At 62.0% G+C, this 16,207-nt stretch overlaps 1 protein-coding gene across 3 annotated transcripts in view; it reads left to right on the forward strand.

Moving 5' to 3' along the window:
• The window catches only part of Nfatc1 (nuclear factor of activated T cells 1), a 100,024-nt gene that overhangs the window by 63,504 nt on the left and 20,313 nt on the right, over positions 1-16,207 (forward strand). For 2 of the 3 annotated variants that reach the window (XM_046448584.2, XM_046448585.2), the window contains exon 9: positions 9,156-9,839. In XM_046448584.2, coding sequence (XP_046304540.1) covers positions 9,156-9,839 — 684 coding nt within the window. The remainder of the gene's footprint in view (positions 1-9,155; positions 9,840-16,207) is intronic. The other variant, XM_046448587.2, reaches the window with a different exon arrangement.

Here is a 16,207-nt window from a genome sequence, read left to right on the forward strand (position 1 = left end):
GGCTGAGGCCACCTGCTTCATGTGGTGATGAAGACCGGGCTGGGAGGAGCCGCCTGCGCCTGCCTGGGGGCTCAGCCTGGGACGTGCTGGGGCCCTGGCCACTGTGGGGAGGGATGGGGTGTGGGCAACTCTGGCACGGCAGAGCCTAGCAGGCAGACGGGCCCACCACACACCCTCTGGGCCCCACGTCCCTTCAGAGCCGTCTGGTCTCACCTTTCCACTGAGCTTTCCCATGTGTCTCCCAAGTCCACTGCAAGTCAGTCCGACCCAGACAAGTCCCCCCATGAAACCAGGATCGACGCTTGTGACTTCCACTACGCGTCCAGCTCCCCTGGGAGGAAGCGAGGTCTTCACTGCCCTTGGCCGCCTCTCGGTCTGTGCACTGCCAGGCACCTTGGACCCTTGGTGCCAGACACAGCCCCTGGCTCCTCGCCCTCACCTGGGCCTGGAGTGAGTGACCTCCGGCCTTGACGGTGGCTGGCCTGCAGATACTCCAACATCCACACAAATGCCTTCCTGGCATCAAAACCTTTCACAGCTGGGCAGCCACTGGGCACTAGTTGGGTCATGCATGTGGGGATCAAGCCAGGCCCTCCTCAGACCTGCTGGACTGGGCCTCCAGACCCTTGTTACCCAGCCTCTTCTCTGAGACAAAGCCATGTGCTCTGTGACTCCCGGGTGACAGCTGCCTCTTTGCTCAACAGCCAGCCCCATGGCCTCCAGGCCTGGAGCCCACTTGTCAAGCTTTGGAGACAGACCTATCTGCCCAGAGCGTCGAGGCCTTTCTGTGCTGACCTGGCTGCTCCCAGGACGCCTCGGGGCAGAGGTTATCCAGGCAGCCCTGGGATGCCCTCCCATCCGCCTAGGGCCCGTGCAGCCCATGTGAACTGCAGCACCAGAACCCGTGGCCATTCTGGTGTCAGCATGGCCACCTCCTCTGTGAGGGACCAGAGGTTGTAGAGGACGTGTCACCAGGCCCGGGCTGGAAGCTGGGGCCTCCCCTTCATTGCTGAACCCACTTGATAAGTGACACGGGCCCTCTGCCCACATTCCCCATCTCCTGGGCAGTGTGTGACCACGTGCCCAGGAGTGTTGATTCTGGGAACCCAGGTGTCCCAGCCTTGTCCTCTGAAAGCAGAAAACCTTCCCCAGGAGGCATCCCCAAGGGCAGCTGCCCCCAGCTCCAGGCCCTGTGGGTGATGATGCCCTCGACTCCCAAAGGCCTTGGGGTCAGCCGTGTGCTCTGGGGCCACCATGCTCAGGAGTGGGCTGGTCCTCTGGACACTCCGGAACATTCTTGCTGAGCCAGCTCGGCCCTGTGGGAGCTGAGCCTCCATGGCCTGCGCAGCCTGACCCAGCTTTCCATGCCCCAGGGGAAGAGGGTCCCAGCCTCCCTCCCCACACTCCCAGGGCTCTGGCCCCTTCTCGCCTATGGAGGGCTCTCCCAGGAGGCCCTGGTGTTAGAAGGAGGTCAGGCCTGCCCAGCAGCACAGGCATGGACATGGTGACCACCTCGGAAGTGCAGATGACTGCTCGCACACCTGGCTAGCACCTTGCATTCTAGACCGGGGAGATGCCTGAGGGCGGAGAACTGCCCCCGGAGAAACTGAGGACCCGAGGGAGGTTGCTGGCAGGAGCCATGGAGTGCACTGAGTGGGGACAGCTGGGACAGGGAGGCTAGGGCCCTTGCGGAGCAGGCCAGCGAGTGAAGGGTGGGGATGCGGACCACCAAATACAAGCAGGGTGAGCCAGTGCCGACCAGACTCCCGAGCAGGGTGGACTCCCAGGGAGGGAGGGTGGGCAGGGGTCTCCACCTGCCACCCCACGCCCAGACGGCAGCCTGCCTCCCAGACAGGTCCCAGGTGGCCAGCAGAGCCAGGCCGCCTGCCGATCCTTATCCTCGGGCCCCGTCTCAGGCTCTGGGCCCACGCTGCCTGGAAGCCAGCCCCTGGGGGGGGGGGGGGCGCCTCACGTCCAGGAGCAGGGTGCAGCTCTCCAATTCCTGGGCGAGGCCGAGCCTGTGTATTTTGGCTGGTGTGGTCTGCTCCGACCGTCCTCTGCCGTGGGTCTAACTAGGATTGTCAGATCGCTGTTTGATTGGCAGCAGCTCCTCCACACCTGTGACCGTGGGCTGGCACCCACACACCACAAAACACTGCCCCTCATTCTGGGCCTGGGCTGGGCCTGGCTCCCTCACCTCGACTGACGCTTGGTGATGTGGCGAGTCTCTGAGCCCTCTCTGCTGCTGGGCCTGGGCAGGATCGGGGAGACCAGGGAGTTCAGCCATAGGCTTGTGTGTGCACAGTTGGGACATAAACTTCCCCATGACCCCAGAGCTGGACCTTCCTCAACACCCTGGGAGGCTCCTCCGCCAGGAAGAGCAGCCATGTTCCCCGCGGAGGAGAGACGAACTCAGCACCGCAGAACCCAGCTCCCTGTGCAGGCAGCCTGCCTGGGAGCGCCGACACCTCGGCTGCAGGGAGTGTGACCTTGTGTGTCAGTCAAGGCTGGGCCTTGCTGTTCATGGGTGTTTGGGCTCGATGTCCTGCAGCCAACCGGAGCAGTCTGGTCTTGTCTTCTGGGGCTTGGCCTTTGAATGGCCCTGTGGGTTCTGCACCACAGAACCTCTGTGGTGGGAAACCCAGCTGAGACACTCATGGCCACTTGGAATGTGGGCGTACAGCAAGGGGACTAAGGGGGACTCGAGGGGACAGTGCCTTCCTGTGCACAGCACACCCAGGCAGGCCTCGGCCACCTTGTCACTCATTCCAAGCCTGGGGCTTAAACAGGGCTTGTGACACTCAGCCCTGGAGCTATGGGGTCCTAGACAGGACGCCACTGTGCCCTCGCAGGGCAGATTCCTGAGGACAGCAGTGTGTCCTCTCTGTGCTGCTGGCCTGGGAGACAAGGGCCACCTGCAGGACAGCCATCGGCACTCCACCAACGAACAGCCCTGTCTCTAATACAGTCTCTGTGGGGTGGGCTTTAATGCCCATGGGAAGCCCCCTCTAGCTCCCAGGGTCCTGCGTTTGTCCGCCTTCTCCAGAGGGGTCTGGGAGTGGGTGCTGATGCCAACCAGTCTCTAGGGGAGGGGCACGTTCCTCTTCACTCCCACTGCCTTGGCAGGTCTGGGAAACTGAGGGCGGGACGGAACAAGCCGAGAGGTGGCCTGGTGGTGCCCGGGGGCCTGGGGCCCTAGCTCTGCAGGCAGCCCCACACAGCACCACGCGTGCTTCAGCATAGCTGGCCCGAGGGCAGGCTGGTGAGAGCGCTGTCCCCCATGGCATCTGCAGGGCGGCCTCTCTGCATCCGGGCTGTCTGCCAGGGTCAGATGCCGGGCCTCCCGGGTGGGTGGTAAGGAGGTGGGGCAATTGTCCACGAAGTGTTGCTCACTAGAGAGTCCAGCCTCTCACATTTATTTAGAGATAGCTTAATTTTCCAAATAAAACACTAGGATTTGCTAGGTGCTGGCACTCAGTGGAGCCAACCCCAAACTGGTGTTTCCAAGGGGAAGGTGGGTTTGCCTGCACAGAGCCCCCAGTGTGTCCTGGGGAGCTGAGGGGCAGAGCCCTCTGCAGCGCCTCCCTGAACTGCCCTGCAGCGGGAACCAAGGGATCGTACAGCTCCGTGCACACAGAGGGAGGCTGTGCACCATCAGGACATGAGGGGACAGCAGGAAAGGGGCCCAAAGTCACGTGCACAACCCTGCAAGAGGCCCAGCCCCAAGCCCCTGCCCGGGGAAGGAGCTCAGGGAAGACAGCCTGGGGTTCAGGTGGCACCTGAACTTCCCTGGGAAGTCACCCACCCTTGCCAGTGGCCCGCTGCAGGGGCCCTGGCCACTGACTCTTTCATAGACAGGACTCTTGGGGTTCAAAGCCAAACTGGGAGTCTGAGCCTTCATTTCTGCTCCTGGGTCCCATTAGGGGTCCTCCAGCCCCCCATTCTGTCACCTGTTAAAATGGGTGTTTGTGGACCGTCACCCCCACCCCAGGCCAGGCAGGAGGAGACCTGGGCTGGGCTGGGCAGGTCTAGCTGCTTCCAGGGTACTTTCTGGGTGACTGCAGGAGGGCCTATGGCCAAGCGGGCGGGCAGGAGCTCTGTCCACCCCAGGCCCAGCCCGGCCACCAGGAACATGTTCGCACTTGCTCCAGGGTGGTATGGCAGGGCTGAGTCTGAGAGCCCAAGGGCACAGGGACCCAGCAGGGCAGCCAAGGGAGACCACACGGGGATGCTTGCTGGGCCTTGGGAACACAGCTGCTCTGTGCCACCCCGGCTCTGCCTGGCCCGAGGGCCCAGCCACTGACACCAGGACTAGGAGGTGGACTCACTGGGGGGCACCCTGCCCACGGGCTCAGGAATGTTTCAGAATGCCCTTTGGCCCATAGGGGCTGCCAGGGGGGCAGGAGGGGCACCTCTCATGACGCTGTCACCTGCCACCGAAGCCATCCCAGGCTAGGGTGGGAGGGATCAGGGCTCCAGCTCTGAGCTTCCCTGGGACAGCCCTGTAGCTGCAGAACACTGGCCAGAGGCAGGACTTGAGTGCCACACGAGAGCCATGACAGGCAGGCTGGGGACCCAAGCTGAGAGATTCCTCACACAGTGCTCAGCTGTGCCCATGGCACTTGGCTGTGTGGAGTCCAAGGGCTCTGTGGGCGCAGACACCAAGAGCCCGGCTTCTCCGTGAGCACGCCTAGTGAGCAATGGCCACTTCAGGACCCACATCCCTCTTTCACGCCTCCACTCTCTGTGATGAATCCAGGTCACAAACTCGCCACCAGGCAATGTGGTATTTCTCGGGGTGGCTGGTCCCGCCTGCTGAGTCAGGCCACACTGGATCCCAGGACCACAACCCCACAGCCCAGTGGGCCGGAGCCTGCAGGAGCACAGCACTGGTCAGTGAGGATACTCCCTCCACGTGGATCAGCAGAGGACGGGCAGGACCAGACTCCGGGGCTTCCGCGCAAGACATGTTCTTTCCAATGGGAAACAGGAGGCACCTTCCTATGTGGCTCTGGCCTTCTCAGAAGCCCACATGTGGACAGCAGCACCTTGCAAGGACACTTAGCCTGCAGGCCTCTTCAGTTCTGCTGGGAAGACCTGACCTCGTGGCTGTCCACCCAAGCCGCCTCCCCTGGGTGCAAGGGACTGATGGCCCTCCTCCGGCACCACCCCACTGCTTCCCTTGGGAACGTGGGACCTCAGAAGGGTAGCCTGGAGGAGACGCCGGTAGCAGCCCAAAGAGCAAAGGCCCAGGCACCAGCACCTTCCAAGACGAGGCTCCCCTGTAGGCATTGCCCCAGATGCTGGGAAACTGCTCCAGCTGCAGTGCCCAGTAGGCACCACGACGGCAGCCAGGCTGAGAGAGGTGGAGGGCACGTGGTTCCCAGCCAGGGCGGGGCCTCACCAGCTACAGGGGGCAGGCATGCTGGGCCCGCGGGCAGCCCGTCTGGTGGCACCCACTCAAAGCTCGGCTGGAAGGCACCTCTCGTGACATGGTTCCAAGCCTCTGCCCCATCTCTACTCAGCGTGAGGGCACGCCACAGCCCCAGAGAGCAGCAGGGACCACTGGGTAAGTGCAGGGCTGGAGGGGGCAGCCTGTGGCTTCCAGCCCTGTGCTTAGGAGGGAGGAAGGCGAGATAGGCCCAGCCCAAGACCTCCTTCCCTGTCCACTCTGCAGCCTCAGAGCCAGAGGCCTGGAGTCCCTGCACCACCGCCGGGTGCCCAGACGGCCCAGTCACCACGAGGCTTCTCCAGCAAGAACCCAGGCACTTGGAGAGAGGCAGGAGTTAGCGCCCGGCCGCAGGCCTCCTAAACAGGCATGAACAACAGCTCCAAGGGCCTGGGGGCGGCACCCTGCCTACTCCCCGCCTGGCCTCTCTGGCCTCTGGTGGCTGGCCCAGGTCCAGCCTCTGCTTGCTGTCACTGTCCCTGTGTGGCGGATGAATTGCGTCTGCCAGCTTTCACGGGGCAGCTGCGTTGGAGCGCCACCATCGTGTCCTCCAGGGCCTCCAGGGCCTCCAGGGCAGTCGGCAGAGCTTTCCCAGGCAAGCAGGGCTGGGGGCACCTGGCTCAGAGCACAGTGCAGCGGAGAGGACCCAGAAGGGCACTAACGTAGCCTTCCAGACACACCATTTTAGGATCCTGAGCTCTGGGAGTTGCCAGTATAGAATTGGACCTTGGCCGTGGACGCTGGCCTTTCACAGGGGCGTCTTAAACGGCTGGCTGCTCGTTCACCTGGCCTTTCAAGTGACAGCATGTCCCTTCCAGGCCAGCGTCTGTTCTCAGAGCTGGCTGGGCCGCACTCTGCCTCCCAGGTGCCTCTCTGGGCCTGACTTCCTCCCACCGCACGCCGGGGCTGGATTCACAACATCTTTAACCACTGGAGCGATTCTGGCTGGGGCAGTTCCTGAGAGGCAGCCTCCCCTGCGGAACCGTGGGGAGGGAGGTGGGCTCTGAGATGAGGTTGTGCCCTGTGTGTCCACCTGCCTCGCATGGGCTTCGGGGTTCCAGACGGCTAGGACCCTCGCAGCTCCTCAGGCCACGGCTGGGATCACAAGTGTGACTTCCCAGTGCCCAGTGCTGTTCTCCCAAGCACAAGGAGGTGTCCTCAGGGCAGGTGCCGCAGGCCCTCCCTCACACACAGCCGTCCTGGGACCTGCACAGGAGCAGGCCTGGGGAGAGGGCCGTGGCCGTGGCCTCAGACCCTCCCAGGGAAAGCTCCTGGCCCGCGGTGTCACACAGGACCCCACACCCAGTGCCTCCCTCAGCTGTGGCTCTAGGAGCAGCCAGTGTCCACCCGCCGTCGGGGCTGGGAGCATGGCTCCCGACGTCCATGTGAGAAGCTGATGGGATCCCTGAGGAGCGTTCGTCCGCCTCCCACCCTGGAGAGCCACGGAGCAGGGCTGCACCACGTCCGGCCTCAGGCCGAGACTGAGAGGGCTCCTTCCAGGGCGGCCAGGCCCGCTCCCCAGCCCAGGCACTACCAGGCCTTGCTGTCCAGGGCCATCTCGGCCGTCAGCTCGGGATTCCAGGTCACTGCCACAGAACAGCCTCGCCACAGGCGACGTGGGCCCTGCAGGGAGGCACCAACAGCCCCCTGACTCCCGGGGGCATGGCTAGGGGCTGGCTCCTGTTGTCGTCCTCTGACTGACCCACTGCTCTGCATATGGCCCGTCACCCTGTCACAGTGCGGCTGGCGGCAGCTCTCTGAGGGACTCCAGTGTGGTGCAACCTGACTTCCAGGGCCTCGTGGGCGATGTCCTTAGGAAAGGAAAGAGAACCCCCGGTGCTGGGTGGCACAGGCAGCGGGCTGCCTGGGGCAGGTGAGCCACGTCCTCTCCTGGAAGGTCATGGTCCACTGGGGTGTCCACTTGGCCAATGGACAAGTCCGGCCCTCCCTGCCCTCTCAGAGGCTGCCCTCAGCCCACTCCCAGGTTAGGCCCAGGAGCACCCTGGGCGCAGGTCTGGAATCCCTGGGCTCGGGTGCAGAGCGGAGGCCCTGAGGGACATCTGCAGCCTCAGTGGAGCGAGGCCTGCCATGCGGGAGGACAGCACCAGGGCTGCAGCCGGGTCCAGGAAGGCCGAGGAGATCGCCCCTGCTGCTTTGCCTTCTGCAGTCAGCCCTGCCTGAGTCCAGGGCCGCAGAGCCCACACCTGCCCTCGGAGCACAAGACGGTGCTTTAAGGACCTGAAGCCCTGGGGCTGGGGGCTCAGGGTAGCACCCCTGCCTGGCATGTGTGAGGCACAGGGTTTGAGTCTCAGCACCACATTAAAATAAATAAAGGTCTATCAACCACTAAAAAATAAAAATATTAAAAAAAGACCTGAAGGAATGAGGATGGGCAGGAGGAAGCTAGCCACCACCTCCAGGGCTGGAGGCAGAGCCACGGCACCCGGGAGCCTCGTGCAGAGCCACGGGGGCCTGTGGCAGGGCCACCCTCAGCAAGATGCTCCTGCCGGGAAGTCCGTCTGCGTGGCTCATAGCTGTGGTGCAGACTGCCCGCCATGGTGCAGAGCAGATGCATGTTCTCGCTGGCTCAAAACCGTGGTCACAAGTTTTCTCTCAAAATGTAGGTGTGCTTCCATTTGTGGAGGAAGCCGGTCCGCCTGCGGGGCACGTGCTTGGTGCCCGGAGCCTGTCTCAAGGGCTGGCACCCAGACCTGCAGGTGGCGGGGGCGGGGAGCCTCAGTTGCCGACCCTCTGCCAGAGCCACGTGCGCAGCCCGTGAAGAGGCGAGAGGTGGCGGGCGCCCCAGGACAGTGCCTCGGGAGCCATGGCCCTACTCACTGAAGTGCACTCCTGCTGGTCGCTTGCAGAGTAAGCTGGCCATCTAGACAGCTCTTCTGAATGGCAGAAGAGGTGAGGCCAGTAGACTGCAGCCGTGACAAGAGTGGGAGGGCAGAGCAGGCCCTGCTGAGTCTGCCTGGTGCCTCTTCTCTGCCCACGTGCCACCCGCATCCCACCCGACTCTGCTGCGGAAGTGGAGGCACACAGCACCAGGGAAGACCTGGCTCCCGCACTGGCCGTGACCGGGACTGGGGCCCAGCCCCAGAGGCCACGTCTTTCCTGCACCACAGCCTCTGTGGGCCTAGAGAGCCCGCAGCTCTGGATCTGGGGCAGAGCGGCCTGTCTCCTGCTAGCCAGCCGTCTGCACTTCCCGCACAGGAGTGGAGACGGGAGGCAGCTTTCCCGCTCACGCTGACTGCGTTGTTTTTAAAAGTGACTCATAGCCACTCCTGCAGCAGAGGGATGTGGTGCCTCCCCACCAGTAACTGCTGCGTCCAAGGCCCTCCCGCTCCTTCAGGGGACGCGTATTGGCGTCCATCCGGCAGGGGCAGTGCAGTAGTGCCTCGAGTTAAAGTTTTCACTTTGATTGCTACAAATCCTCTGGCCTTTGGGCCCAAAACTTCTACTGCAGTTTGCAAATGGGTTTTTATAGCACGTTAGAGCTGGGGCAGATTCCAAGGAAAACAGTCCCGGTCCTCAGTATTGGAACCAGCTGCGACTCTCCCAGCCGCTGACTCACTGGGCTCTTTAATTGGGTGGGAGAAGCTGTCGGACACGGGCTCAGTCAAGACGCTGTTTGTTTTCACGGGTGTCCTGGGCGTACCCATCTGCAGCCTGTGTTCATCTGACTTTTTCTTCCTCCTCACAGTTCCAGTTATAAAAACAGAGCCCACGGATGACTACGAGCCCACCCTGACCTGTGGAGCAGTGGGCCAGGGGCTAGGTCCCCTCCCACGGCCATGCTACAGCCAGCAGCGCACAGTGCCACCCGACCCGGGCTCCTGCCCTGTGGGGGGCTTTGCCCCCTGTGCCCAGAGGAGCAACCTGATGCCCACGCCTCCCAGCGCAAGCCCGAAGCTCCATGACCTTTCCTCTGCTGCCTACTCCAAGGGTCTTGCCAGCCCAGGCCACAGCCACCTTGGACTCCAGCCACTGGCTGCAGAGGACCCCACCCTTCGGGAAGTGCCGAGACCCCTGGCCATGCAGCCCGGCTCGCCTGAGCAGCCCCCTCCTGCCCTGCTGCAGCCGCAGGTGAGTCCACTTCTGAGCAGTAGCTGTCCTCTCGGTCGCCAGCAAGCTCTGTGTCCCAGCAGCCCCTCTTCTCCACCTCCGTCCGCTGCCCACGGGCCACCCTGTTTGCAGCCCTCAGCCCACCCTCCCACCATGGGCCACCAGCAGCACCAACTGCCAAAGGGTCGAAGGAGCGAGGCTCCCACCGCGAGACCACAGTCACTGCCAGAGGTGCGGGAGGACAGTGCTCGTAATTTGGCCCCTATTCCTGTAATGGTCAAGCGAGAACCTGAAGAATTGGACCAGTTGTACCTGGACGACGGTAAGTGCCCGTGCCGGTGCAGGTGTGCGCTCCACCCGGTGCCCCAGCCTGAGTTTGTGCAGGAAGGCGGGCTGTGCCACCAGGCTGTCGCAGAGGAGCGCCCTTGGACGGTGTGGCCTGGAGACAGTGGCCTGGGCAGTGCTGGCGGGGGTGTCTGCTCCAGTCATCTCTGGGGCCCTACCCCTACCAGGGCCAATTAACTGGGGACCACCAGATTCATGACAAAAACTGAGAAAAGAGTCACCGGCCCACACTCAGGAAGTCCCAGCTTGTAAGGCCTCCCTTGGGACCACGTGCACTCAGGTCCTCCTGGCTCGGGTGTCTGGGAGGTTCCTTAAAGGACAGTCTTTAAATACCGCCTAGCAGTGCACCTTCTAGCCAGGGCGCCCACCAGCTCCGTGATTGCTGTTGTACTCTGGGCAGCCACATGGAACAAGCTAGATGACATGGTGTAGTGGATGGGCACAGGAGTGAGCTACAGGTGACTGATCTGGACACGGTGTGTCTAGGCTGTCTGCAGAGCAGGACTGGTGGCAGAGATCTCGGGTTCTGACATCTTTCCGTGGTGATGAGGAGATCTCTTGCTCTTCTGTGGACTGTCTTTGGCGAGTCACAAGGAGCTCCAGGCCACATAATTGCTGTGGCAGCTGGTCTGGTGAACGGAGCCGGGGACCTGCTGGTTGGTAGGTTCCTGGTGTTGTCCCTGAAGGCATCTGAGCTCTGACTGAGGCACGGTCAGTTTTCCCAGGTGTGGATCGTCTTCTAGATCAGCATGCAAAGCCACCCACCTGGAGCAGGGCCGGGCCCCCTCCTTCCTCGACCACTCAGGCAGGGCTGTGACAGCCAGGATGTGTTCCTCTCAGGCCAGGCCAGGGCCTGGCCACCTCCCATGCAGCTCAGAACTGGGTCCAGTTGGCTTCTACACGGCAGTGGCCATTCTGCATGGGCACAGCCCCCTACGCTCAGGTCTGTGAGCATCCAGGGTCCATGGCAGCCTCTGTGATCTGGTGGGCAAGGCCCTTGTGCCAGGGTCTCAAAGGCCTCTGCTGAGAACTCCTGCAGGCTCCTGACTCATGGCTGTGAGCTTCTTGAGGACAATGCATGCAAATCATGGGCTCACGGGGTTTTAGCCCTGGTCTATGGTGTATGTGGTGGTTGTGTCTGTGTGCAGCAGGGCCCTCTCTGTCCACCTCCTCTGTCCATGACAGCTGGTTAGAGGCATTCCTCCCTGGTCTCTGCTTCCTTTCACATCTGTGTCTTAGGGCCAGGGCTCTGGAGAGTGGACACTGCTGTGCCGGTGTCAGGAAGGTTTCTGCTAGTGTGTGCATCGCTCCTTCCCCGTCCCCCTTGGGCCTGTCACGGTGGCGCAGCAGCCTGTCTGCCTAGGTGGGCGGCCTGGCCCAAGTGGGCTTCTGCCTCTGCCCCTCACTGTACACTGCCCAGGCCACGCTGGTGTTGCCTGCTGAGCTCTGTGGCCGGCAGGGGCAGTGCAGCTGGCCAACCCTGGGCTCCACATCTGGGCAGTGCCCTTTGGCCCAGAGACAGGAAGCGGGCCTTGGCCAGGTTTCCTGCAGTGCTAGAGGTCACAGCTGCCCACGTCAGATGCGGCTGTTGTGAGTGTGAGATGTGGGGCAGGTGAGCCGCGCTGGGAGGAGCAGGTGCTCTTTCCGGGAAGTCAGCAGGGCAGGACGCAGCGCTGGGCTGTGCACAGGGAGCGCCGCCGCCGGGAGGGGGCCGGGAGCGGGCCGGGAGCGCCGTCGCTTTGGCATGTGTTTTGTTGAGTTTCACCCTAACTCCCGAGAGGACCAGAGGCGTTTCCGACCTCTACCCTGAGGTGCAGCATTGCTGACGCGGACGAAGGAGATAGACGCCCCAACTCTCTGGGGGGAGAAGGGGCCCCGCCAGGCAGAGGCCTGTCCTGCATTTGGCGTCTTTTCCATTTGATTTGCGGCCACCCAGGGGAGGAGCATCATCAGAGTTGGAAACAACCTTTCCAGTGACTTCAGAGTGGAGAGCAAACCAACATTCCCGTCCACACAACAGGGGGAGGTCAGAGTTGGGGGGCAGACACACTGGGTTATAGGTGGGCGTCTGGCCTCGGGTCGAGGGGCTCCTTCTGACAGCCCCAGGGCTGTGCTGGGCATGGCCAGGCTGAGCAGGCCGGGCTGTGCTCCAGGATTCTGAGTGGCTCTCTTCTGGAATATTCCTCTGCGTGGTCCTCGTCCGAGTACAGACCTAGTCTCCTGCAACCACACAGTCGCCTGTAGGAAGGGACACAGGGGCAGCCAGCAACAGGAGCCTCTGGCCAGGAGGGCTGGGCTGGGGACTGAGGAGCACAGGGACCCTGAGGGCCTCCCTTCCCGGCCAGGGTGCAGTGAAGGTCCTCGGCACACTCCACCTTCCCCTGGCCACTCCTGACGTCCTGCTCAGTGCTCAGGCCAGCAGGGTGTCTGGCTCCTGTCTCTTGGTGACCCTGGGGCCACCAGGCTGGGAGGTGTGGGGAGGAATGTTCCTGGCCTGTGCTGGTTTCTGGGTTTGTCTCTTGGGCATGCCGGGTGAAAAGGCCGTGGTGACAAAGATGGCCATGGTGGTGCACACCTCCCAGCGGCTCAGGAGGCCGAGACAGGGGAATCACGAGTTCAAAGCCAGCCTCAGCAACAGCGAAGCGCTAAGCAACTCAGTGAGACCCTGTCTCTAAATAAAATACAAAATAGGGCTGGGGATGTGGCCCAGTGGTCGATGCTCCCTGGTACCAAGAAAAGAAAAGGCCGTGATGAGATGCCATGTCCCAGTCCAGAGGGTCAGTCTGCTCACTGGCCCCAGAGGGCCTGGGTGCCCTGGGACTTGCAGGACACTGCACTGGGCCTGCTTTCCAGTAGCCCCAGGAATAATGGAGGCTCAGAATAAAAAAATGAATCCCACTTTTTTTTTTAAAAGTATTCTTAGGTTTCCAGCTCTTTCTAGGCTCAAGTTTTACTGCAAAAGTCCTTGACCCATAAATACATTCCAGTGACGATTTCTTTTTTGTTCCAACAATCTGCATAAGATGTGAGCTTCCAGTTTAGACTTCTCAAGCACAGCAGCACCACAAAGGCACATATTAAAACTGTTAGCACCGTGGACCTCACATGGTTCTGAACGTGATTTTAGGTTAGGGTCCTGAGATCAGGCCAGAGCTCTGTAAGAGCTCTTTCCTGGGACTCTTTCCTAAGCTGCCCGTCGTGGAGAGGCATGTGTGGCCTTGCTCCTGCTCTAGAGGCAGGCCCTCTGGAGGGCGCTGAGCTGGGTGGCTCCTCACACCAGCCCCTCCTCGTGTGGATGCCCCCAGGTCAGAAGTCCTAGAAGAGCCACAGAGCACTCTCCCCCCACTGTGGACTAAAGTGAGGGGTCCCGAGGCACTTCCTCTATTGCTGCCCCTTCTCATGCAACTGCCCTGCAGCCTCTGCCACAATCGGGCCTTTCAGTCCTCTCTGGGGCTCTTGGGTGTCCAGGACGCTACGTGTCGTTACAACAACGAGCAGGTAGACCAGGCGGCCCGAGCGCGTCTGCTGTCTGGGCTCTTCTCTCCTCACCCTCCCCTGCTTTCCTGAGTTTAAGCTGCTCTGGGAGAGAACACAAACCTCTCCTCATGGAAAGTTTTACTAACCTGGCAGGGTGCCCGGGGCTGAGCCTTCCCCATTGCTAACGACGATCGCAAGTCTGTGCAGCAGTGATCAAACACGCCGAGCCGTGAATATTAGGGACACAGCTACTGCCTGGTGGGCAGAAGGGTGGACTCAGCCGTGCACATCAGTCATGAGGCTCAGTCCTTCGTGCTGGGTGGGAAGTCTGCACGGGGGTCACTGGCACAAAAACCACACCACACGCCTCCCCGGGGTGGAGGCTGCTGTGGGTGGAGTAGACCAGCAGGCTGCACTGGCCCTTCTCAGAGACCCTGAGGAGGATCTCCTGACATGAGTGAGGCCATCCATCAAGCCCAGGCCTGAAGCAGCTGCCTGCTGCTGAGAGGCGTCCACTGCTCACTCCTGGGCGAGGAGGGACACGAAGGGCACTTTCAAACCCGTGCGTGTGAGCCACAGTGCATCAGACGTTGGCAGAGACCCTGAGGTTCTGTCTGGGTGTCTGCCACCCTATAGATCCGACCTGTGTTCCACTGTAGCCAGCTGAGGGGCTGCTGCTGGGAAGGGACAGGCCGTGTGTCCTGCTGACTGCCCAGAGCTTGGTCCGGCTCACGTGATAAGGGCTGCTGCTGGGCTCCAGGGCAGCTGCAGGCAGGACCGGGCCCTCCAGGGAAAGCAGACGGAGCAGGCAGGCAACTCAGCTGCCCACTAAGCAAGTCTCCCTGTAAATAGTGTGTGTCTGGCCACTGTGGACACGCGTGGCTGCCGCTGCAGGCTTTCTTTCTGCGAGCGGCTAGCTGTGATGCGGTACCGCGTCATTTCCTGCAGTTTCCTGGTGCAGCATCGCTCGACGCTCTGTTGAAGTCCCTCTGCCGTCTGCCCTCTCTGTGCTTGGGAGGGAGGTCAGCAGTATTGCTTCCAGCTGTCACTGACCATGCTCCTGTGCTCCTGGGGAACGGCACTGAGCTGGTCCCTTCTGTCAGTGAAGAGGTGGTGACAACCATTGATCTGGGGAAGGAAATGGGGTAGGAAAGACAAAGGAGAGGTGAGGAAGCTCCTGGGGGCACGGGCGCTGCACCACAGAGGTCTGGGCAGGGGCCTGGCAGTGTCGCCCCTCGTAGGCGGCCCGAGGCGGGGCTGTGGCATGAGTGCTCGCAGGCCAGTGCTCCTTCTGGCCCCACAGACCCAGTGCTGACCTTGTGCAGATAGGCCAGACCTTTTCCGGGACCTTCTGCCCGTGCTCCTCAGCTCTGTGCCCACCGAGGAGCCCCCCTGGCCTTCCTCTCCAAGCTCCCATGGAGGAGCACCTTGTTCAGCTCCGAGCCGGCCAGTGGCACAACGCTATGCTGGTGCTGGAGCACACAGCCCTCAAGCACGAGGTCACATTCAGAGTGTCCAGCTGTTGGTGGCCCTCTCCAGAGCCGGCCAGGCGGGAGGGCCATCACAGCTCTTCTGCGGAGCATCCAGGTTCCGAGGCTCCCTGGGCACTGGGTCTCCTCCCTGGGCACAGGGCCTCATAAGTGCTCCTCCCAATATGAAAGTGCTTCTTCCCCTGGGCTTCTGGGGGAGCCAGGAATCACCGACTCAGAGGTGGCTGCCCAGTGTACAGGACAGGGTGACCGTCAGCTAAAGCGGCCTGGCCGATGCCACAGGACATGCGGCTGCCATGACAGAAAGCTGTGAGGCTGTGACGGGCGCCACGGCTCAGGGGCCCTGACCTCACAGCTGCGGGTCCCCCTCGCATGGCCCTTGCAGGCAGAGCTGCCAGTGCCAACCCCACCGTGCACAGCGGGAAGCCTCGACTGAGACGGGAACGTGACTGCACTGCTCAGAGCTGTGGTCAGGAGTGTGACGGGAACACCGCCCCAAACGCCTGCACCGACCTTGGCTCCGAGGTGGACGTGCCCCACTGCAGACAGGACCAAAGGCCCCTGCTCGTCCAGGGGGATTGGGCCTCGGGGGCCACAGAGAGGCAGTATTTTTCCTCATCAAGGAATATCTGTTCGTCAACAGGAGGGGCTCTTGACCACTAGGAAGCTGCACAAAGGATCCTGGTCACTCAGCTGTTCCCCCAAAACAGCAATAATACCCACAAAACTGTCAAAATTAACAAAGTGAACAGAATCATTCAGGAAGCACTGGGCCTTGCCCACTCCCAGCCCTCGGGGCAGCTGCGCTGAGCCAGTGGCTCCCCATGGGGGAAGCTGACCCCTGAAAGCCCTTCCCCGATGCGCAGTAAGCACTTGACTGGTCCCAGGGCTCCTGGAGATGCCCATTCCAGGCCTGGCAGGGTCAGCTGCAGGGCAGTCGTGAGGGTGGGAGGCGACCAGGCTGGGCTCTCAGTGCGGGGAGGGAGAGCCTGACCAACCCGCATGACCACGGGGGTGGAAATGTCCGGCATGATTTTGAGGACCTGGATGGTGGTGCATGTGTGAATGGATGCTGCAGGCTCGGGAAGAGAGGCCCAGCTACTTGCCTCTGCTGATCACCTGCTGGCCACCTCTGCTGACTGCCTCTGCTGCCCGCAAGCCACAGCAGAAGTGGAAGCTGAGCTGGCCATGAAGGACCTGGAAGGGAGGGCTGAGCACATGGATGTTCTCAGGGAAGTGCGGGACTCGGTGGCTCCAGAATGGGGGACCTCCTCCTCACAGTTGCAGATCAAGCTCCGTTTGCCCCAGGAGAGTGCTGGGACACCAGAGAGGGACAGAAAACATGCTGTCCATGCTCTGCGAGGACACCGACTGGCAG

Source organism: Marmota monax, unplaced genomic scaffold (genome assembly GCF_021218885.2).
Source record: "Marmota monax isolate L192 unplaced genomic scaffold, Marmota_monax_Labrador192_F-V1.1 WCK01_AAM20220418_F8-fsc00060, whole genome shotgun sequence".
In the NCBI taxonomy this organism is placed as follows: domain Eukaryota; kingdom Metazoa; phylum Chordata; class Mammalia; order Rodentia; family Sciuridae; genus Marmota; species Marmota monax.